General features: G+C 44.6%; 1 protein-coding gene across 1 annotated transcript; it reads right to left on the bottom strand.

Annotated features, from left to right (window-relative positions):
- Positions 1 to 2,598: 2,598 nt before the first annotated feature.
- On the bottom strand, positions 2,599 to 7,684 carry LOC141786599 (zinc finger MYM-type protein 1-like). The gene is made up of 3 exons (XM_074665198.1): positions 7,658 to 7,684; positions 3,277 to 4,563; positions 2,599 to 3,042 (listed from the first exon to the last, which is right to left on the bottom strand). The coding sequence occupies exons 1-3, from the start codon at positions 7,682 to 7,684 to the stop codon at positions 2,599 to 2,601; spliced, it is 1,758 nt and encodes a 585-aa protein (XP_074521299.1).
- Between the last annotated feature and the right edge of the window lie 310 nt (positions 7,685 to 7,994).

Here is a 7,994-nt window from a genome sequence, read left to right on the forward strand (position 1 = left end):
GTCACCTCAGCCCGACTGCGTCATCTATTGGTGCCTGGGTCTCTCCCTCATGTGCTGACGTCAGGAGACGAGCGCTGCTCACTGCTTTCCCTGCAGTGGTTCTCTGCCAAAGTTTCAACCCGACGCCCGGCATCATCGCCGCTGTTCCAGCCGCTACTGTCGTTGTTAGAATCGACTCTACGGACTCAACTCATTGGACATCACCTCCGTGACGCTCAGATGACCTGCAGTAGGCCTCTAGCCTGTCCATCACCCCTCAACGGACATCCGCAGACATCTGCAGCGGGACCCAGTCACCTCTGTCGCCGCCTCCGCTCTCACAATCGGCCTCAGAACTTGCGTAAGACTATCTTGCATTTATTGGTATATCGTGGTCAATGCCCCAGAGATCTTGGGTGGGTTAGTGAGATTTATGTGGGTTGGTTTATGTCCTTTTATTCCATTTATTCCATTATTTATGATCAGTTTCACTTTCCATTCATCAATGTATTTATCCTTTTATATCTTTTACCTGTTCATTTATTCATGCACATATTTCTTCTTTTAGTTAATAAATAAACTTTTCATATATAAAGAAATTGGTTTCTGTCTTTGTGTGGTTGAAATTAACGACGTCTGTACACCGTTCAAAAGAATTCACAATTGATGTAGCGTCCTTTTGTTATTGAGACTTGATAATTAATAATTCTATGAATTATTAAATGACAAATTCTTACAGTAAACCTTTCTAGAGTTTCCCTGTTTTCTCCAAAACTGGGTGGTGCCCCGACTTAAATTTAAACTCACATATTGTAAGTTTAGATGTCTTTTGAAAGTTAGCTATACTTTCGCTCCAGTGGAATGCTGTTAATAATTAATTAGTCATTATCAGTGGCGTGGTGTGGGGATTTTTTTTTTTTTGAGGAAGCCAAGTGAGACAAAGCCTCTAATCTGTATGATTTTTAGGGAGTGGGGTACATAAAATACTTTGTTGCAGCTTGTATATCGCTTTTTCATGTAATGGAATGACCTGTTAGAGCGCCCAGAGAGCGCTCATTTTACTTACTTTGAACACCGACACACACCTTTCACTCCCCCACCCTCAGTCACTCATTCACACGCGTACATTGTCCTCTTGACTTAGCTTAAATGTATTATTAATTTACTCAACCGCCCACTCAAACGCACAACCGGCCGCTTCATGCACACTGCTAATGTGCTAACCTCGCTGATTTCATTCAGTGGCTTGATGATGATGATGATGATTCTGTCATTTGATTGGTTTGAGGCCAAAGACAGGGTGGCTTCCCTTGACACGGTCTTGGCCAATCACAGGTGAGTAGTGTCATGACCGCAGCCTCATCTGATTGGTTATTTATTTATTTTTTTTCACCAAGGGACGCCAACTCTGCTTGGCTTCCTTGCAGGCAACAGTGTGCAGTATCATATTTTCACCACTTATTCACAGCATAACATTTAGGAGGGCGCTGTTTTACACATTGTAAAATGCTCAATAAGTAGAGGAGAGAAATAAGGAGGAGATGACAGTGACGAAACACAGAAGAATTATCGAAACTGTTATAAAGGAGTATTTTCATTAAAACACAGCTACAGTCTGAAAAAAGTGATGAAGCATGGCTTCCCATGGCTTTTACGGTTGCTAGGCGCTACCCGAGTAGCTGCCTGTTGCAGCAGCTCTCTCGTCTTTGTCCGTTTCTTGTAATTTTTTCGTCTCTTTTTCGTCATCTTTGTATTTGGAGTGGATCATCACTTTGTATGGTTCATTGTCGGTCACGGACACCAAACTTTTTGTGGCTTCGGCGGTATTTTTTACTACTTTTCTCCTGTGTTTGTCTGGAGATCCTACATGTAACCATGGCTGCATTGTTTACATGCGCAATTAGCTGTTAGCAGCAGTGGCGGCCCGTGATAAAAATTACCGAGGAAGCCAGCTTGGACAACAAATTTAATTCAGTATTCACCTGTTATTTCCATGCAAACAATGTAGCCTACTGTTACAGTACTTTTATTCTACCCACTTCTCATTCATTCCAGTGAAAAAAAAGAGGACAGCATGTGTGAGAGACAGTAAGCCTGCGGGGGCAGACGTTCTGGAGAATACCTGAACCGAACTGATCTCTGGAAACGGCTTTTGTTGGCGGCAGAAACGACTTCGTCTTTACAGCGCACTTTTCTTGAAAACGGCACAGAAAATAGTTGGACAGGAAAATGTGCGGCTTCGTGTGGATGTAGCCTGAGTTTGACTGACTTATTGACTGTTTTGTTGACATTCCCTTTAGCGCAGCTCCATCTAGTGTATGCATAACGCAACCCCAGCCACTACTATAGCTTCTAATCTATGCGCCCTATAATGCGGTGCGCCCAATATATGAAAACAGTTGTCAAATAGGCCAGTCATCGAAGGTGCGCCCTATTTCCGAAGCGCCTTGTAGTGCGGAAAATACGGTACATTATGCATAAGAAAAAATGTGACAACTCTGTCATCAAAAAGGCCACGGCGGGCCATGGTGCTGTCCACGGTGCTGAAGCTGGACAGGTACAGGGGCATGGCAGCCCATTTGTCACAAGATGCATACATTTTTTTAATGTAACTCACCGCTACTTGAAGAGCAATGGCATTCTTCTATCCTTCATCGTGGCAAACCGAGTAGTGATTCTGTCATATAGCTCCCCGCGGGACTTGAGGTCTTGTGTGACAGAAGACTCCATGGAGATCTTGGCCAAATGTCCCAGTCTGTCTTGTCCATAGCTGTTTCTCAAGTAGGTTTTGATCCTTTTCAAGCAGGAAAAGGACCTCTCTGCAGACGTGCTTGACACAGGTATGGTGAGCATCAGCCTCAGTAGTTTGCAAACTTCGGGCAAGGCAGAGGTCAGTTCATCTTTAATGAGCATCTTCAGGAGCTCAGCTGGTGGCTTGTGAAAGAGGGTATCTGCATAGATGACTTGCAGCTCATTTCTCAGTCTCAGTTCATCAAAAACTGGGTAGGTTTTAACCAACTGAGAGATCTCAACCCCCGGGAATCCTGCAGGCTGGGAATACGTCTTAAATGACGCATTATCCAGGACACAAAAAAAACTTAGACACTTCATGTCCTCAAACCTGTGTGTCATGTGCTGCACAATACCATCAAGCAGCTGGAAAAAGAGGCGTCGGTAGGCATCCACAGGCCCTGTGTCCTCATGTTCCCCATCCGGAGTGACTCCCAGCTCAAAATCTGCCCAGGCCCGGCAGCGCTGCTTGCGTCGCAGCTAGTTTGGCATCCCAACAGCCTGTACTGTCTCCTCGTACAGCTGATTGAAGGTTTCGGTGCTCCGGGTTGCTTTTAAAGCAGTCAAAGTGCCATTGACTCTTTCCTCACATTTTCTAATGGCCAACGCTCTGCTCTGAAGCACCTGGAAAAGGGGCTCAGTCAGACCAAAAATCGTCTTGAAAACCCCAAGCATGAACATGAAATCAAAGTCATCCAGCTTCTGTCTCAATGCCGAGCTCTGTGCTATTGCATCCTTGTCCCAACCAGGTTCAGCTGTGATCCGATCCAATGCAGTGATCAGTGATCCTCGGCCCTCATGCACTGCGTGCACTGCGCGGCTTTTAAAGTTCCACCGAGTGGTGCTGCCGCCGGGCACGCGGATGCTGTCCACTTCTTTGAGCAGTGCTGTGCGCTTAGGTGAGCGGCTGAAGAAGTTGTGGAAGGAGTCGAGAGAAGCAAAAAACAGTCTTGATTCCCGAATATTGCTTGTCCCCTGAGCCAAAACTAAATTAAGTTTGTGTGCATAGCAATGAACAAACAATGCGTGCCGACATTTTACTTTTACGAGCGCCTGAACGCCTCCTCTCTGGCCACTCATACAGCTGGCGCCATCATAAGTTTGACAAATCAGCTTTGTCTCGGGATTGTAGCTGCCAATTGTTTTCGTCACCACTGCAGCAATGGTTTCAGCATCTCTCTCCAGACTAATATCATGGAAACCAAGAAACCTCTCACATATGATGCCGCTCTCGTTTACATAGCGGACTATGACTGTCAGCTGGCACCTGCACGATATGTCAGTGGTATCATCCACCTCAATGGCTATGAATGGAGCAGCATTTATTTCTTTATCAATTTCTTCCTGGATGACATGAGCAGTGCTTTCGATGATGTCATTCTGAATTGTCTTTGATGTGCCGGTAAATGCGGTTGCTGATGATAAATGCTCCGCCATGGTGGTGTCAAATTCAGCAAAAGTCTGCACAAGCTCCATGAAGTTTCCCCTGTTGCCGGAGCTGCTGGTCGATTCACTGTGGCCCCGGAATGCCTGCTCCTGGCCTCCGAGATATAATACAGCAGCAATCAACCTCTTCAAAATGGCACGGTTTTTCTCCACCTGTTGGTTGTGCCTCGTTACGCTTATTGCAGCCGCTTGATCCAGTGCTTCATCAATCCGTACTCGTCCGAAAAGTTTAAGTTTGAGCTCAGATGTTATACGGCCTCTGGACTTTGAATGCCTCTCCATGGCCCTCGCGAGGTTGGCCAGATCCACGAATCCTGTGGTGCTCAGGGGTTGTTCAAGGAGCCTGATCTGTCAAACAGCAGACATGGCCAGCAGAAAAGCCGGTTAAGCCTGGCACTCCCTGTTAGCCACTCGTTTCTAGCATAGTTAGCTTCACAAAAAGAGCGGACTTTTCCATCGGCTCTGCCCTTCGTTAAGTGGAGCATTGGAGTCGGCCTACCGTCCCGCTTGACCTTTAGTTGAACCTCAAAAGGAAGTTTTTTGAAGTCATTTTTTACAAAAAAATCAAGATCTTTGTCACCATCCATAGCTGAACTTTCTGTGTGGGCTAACACTGACACTCACACTGGCGCCGGCACAGTTGAATCAGTGTGTTTATTTTTTCGTAACGGTGTGTTATTGGCTGGAAGCCAGATTCGATCTGGCCTCCCTCATATCTTTTTTAATGATGCATCAACCAGTAAGCGATGAGCCTTGCTTCAACCTGATTGGCTAATACAGGCTGTTTTTTTTTCTAAGGGAGGCAAAGTGAAGCGGGCCTCCGTGCTGACTGACAGGGCAGAGGGCATGAGACACGTAGTGTAATACACAATGAGAGCTTGACAGGAGGGCGCTGTTTTGCTTCTCACGCTAAGCCAAAGCAGAGGTGCGCCAATGTAGTGTTTTGACAAGGAAATGACAATATAAAATACATTGTGGTTAAGCTTGTTTATAGGCTATTTTTTTTCTTTCTTGTTATATTTTTTGGGGAAGCCAGGCTTCCCTTGGCCTCCGTGAAAAACCGCCACTGGTTAGCAGCCTGTAGCATGTCAATGCTAACTAGTGTAGGGCTTGATGATTTCCCTCGAGCTGAGGAGGAGGCGGTGAGGACGAAATGCTGGTTCTCGGATGTGAGCTGGGAGGTGACGACGTGGACCTGTCCTTCCATCCATCGTTGTTGGGAACGTGGAATCTCGCTCCGGGGGGTGGATGAGCTAGCTGTGCTAATCCAGCGGCATCATGCTGTTCACGGACGTGGCTGACGGAGCAGACATCGGACGCCGCGACACATCGGAGGAGCTTCGCCTGCTGTGAGCAGACAGGATCCAGGAGACAGAGACTGAACAGACTGCTGGGGAGGCTCAGTCCTGGACCCTGTGGAGGTGGAGACTGGCTGGGCTGGAGAGTGGTGGACGAGTGGTGGACGAGTGGTGGACGGGATGTCGTCATCTAATTTCTTATGGACATTTTTGCACTTTCTATACTCTTTCTTACTTATGTTTTCTTAAATGCTGCGGTGACTCCTGAATTTCCCCTCGGGGATAAATAAAGTATTTTTCTATTTCTATTCTTTCTTCTATTCTATTCCCTTGGCCTCCGGGAGAAAACGCCACTGGTCATTATTTGACACCAATTCACGCTACACCACTCAGCCAAACCAGCACCCCAAATAACAGAAAATTTTACTCAAAGTGGCTGTTTTCAACCCCAACAGTCCACAAGGGTCAAACAAAGAAAATGGTGCTTTTCCGCCAAAACAAGGTTTCAAAGTTCTTGTTTGTTTCACTGAGGATATGATTTTGTCTGCCTTGTTTAGGGTTGTCTTGATTGTAATAACTAGAATGTTAATTTCAGTGAAAATGGTAACAGGCAGCTATTTAACCCTAGCATTTCAAGTGAAAGTGATTAGTGTTGACATAACATAACACAGGATCACATTGTTCTTTAACTGTAAAAAAAAATTAATCATCATTAATTTTGAAATTAGAAAGAAGAGACGACACTCCAGAAGAGGTCAACTGAAATCGTGACTTTTTAATAATGACCTCAGAATCCTGTCGTTGTTGAGTCAAATGAACCCTTTAACACAGCTTGCCTACAAAAGTCCAAAACCACTGTCATTTGTTGAGATGCAGCTCTCCAACTGAAAAAAAAGATCTCCATAAGAGCAGATATGACCAGGCAACCTGAGGGTGCGGAAGCATGTGGATGAAGTTGGATGCTGTCCTCGGACAACCTCCACCTTCATGTCAGTCATGGGTATTTCCCATCCAACCTAGAACTTAAAAAGCTGCTTCATTTTTTCTTGGGATGCTGAAAGTACACAGAAGCAAAGCACAACACAGATATGTCAGATAAGATCGGAAACTGAGACAATCAATAGAACAATAAAAATTAAGCTACAGCTTTAGGGGATAGTATGGCTCTTCTGATGTCAGTTGTATAAGGTGCTTGTGCCTTGCACCTGGAGAAGGAGGGAGAAAGGTGGTCTTTGTATTTGTAAGACATGCCACTATTCAATGCAGCACTATGCTCCACCCTGCATACACTTTGCACTATTTCACTAAACAGTGGGCAAGCTGAAGTCCCTTATTTACATCTCATCAGAAGAGCTCAACTCTGTCCTTAAAATCAATAAAAAAAAAACTATTTAAAAGGCACACTTCAAAGCAGATGGGTTTTGAATGCAGCATACCTGTTCTCACAAATTAATGCAGGTACCCAATTGTTCTATGTTTGCAATCAAGTGGCTACCCATCATCTGTGTCATCCCCCAACTCTGCATCCTCTGGCCATCTGATATGGTCAAGAAAGATCTAAGGAAGAAAACAGAGCGATCGTGGTAACTTTACAAAAGGTGTGTCATCACTTGCAGCCATTCTTGTTAATGTTAGTGTGCTTGTTGGTTTCTGTCAACACAGGAAGATCCCATGCCAGTGCTAAGTCAATTATGGCTGCTCTCTGATCCTCTGTGAGTGTACTGTGTTTGCTGCATTCTCCTCCTTTCTTGTCTGAGCCTTGATCCTCATAGAGCTTTTGAAGAAAGACAAGAAAAAGCAAGATCACTCTCAAACAGTAAGTTAAGATGTATTAGATAGAACTATAGTGTAGTCAAGTATTATCAAACATGCAAATGTTAGCTTGTGTATTGGAAGCATCACACTTAATATAATTTTGATTTCAAAAATCAGAGCAATGTGGTATATACTTTGATTTGGGGACATTTACATACTTGTGCTAAATTACCTTGTAAACATTTTTCAACATAACACTAAGCTTAAACACAACTCTGTTGTCTATCAGGATGTGAAAAAGAACTTTAACATTTAACATTAATCAAAAAGTGGTAAGAACAAAGAAAACTGTACCACCAAAAGTATGAATTTCTCCTGTATAGACTTACAGGTTTTAGAGTCTCCCTGACATCCATGTCTGCCACATCTTCAAGGGTAATTGTAGCCGTCTGTGGATCATCACCTAACAGCACATGAAGCACTGCTGGACTGAACCCAGGCAGACGAGAGCCACCGTGTAGAAGAGAATGACCAATCATCCTTCCTGCCACAACAAACATTTCACTCTAAACCAGCACTTGAGAGGTTGATGGGATTAGATGGTCAGCTTGGCCCTCAAACAGCAGAGCCCCAGTTGCATTTCCTATGAAGGTAAATATTGAGCATTAAGGGTGTTACAAAAATGACATTTCAGTTATTACATCTGTCAGACAGTTCAGCAGATAA

This window comes from Halichoeres trimaculatus, unplaced genomic scaffold (genome assembly GCF_033239565.1).
Source record: "Halichoeres trimaculatus isolate MK-OKI-2021-1 unplaced genomic scaffold, fHalTri1.1 fHalTri1_scaffold_53, whole genome shotgun sequence".
Lineage (NCBI taxonomy): Eukaryota > Metazoa > Chordata > Actinopteri > Labriformes > Labridae > Halichoeres > Halichoeres trimaculatus.

Excerpts from the sequence above, each read along its gene's own strand:
- LOC141786599 (XM_074665198.1), bottom strand. The coding sequence starts at position 7,684 with ATGGATGTCAGGGAGACTCTAAAACCT. Across the intron at positions 4,564-7,657 it reads TCAGGGAGACTCTAAAACCT|ATCAGGCTCCTTGAACAACC; the intron begins GTAAGTCTATAC and ends GCTGTTTGACAG. Across the intron at positions 3,043-3,276 it reads ATCAGCTGTACGAGGAGACA|ACGTATTCCCAGCCTGCAGG; the intron begins GTACAGGCTGTT and ends GCGTCATTTAAG.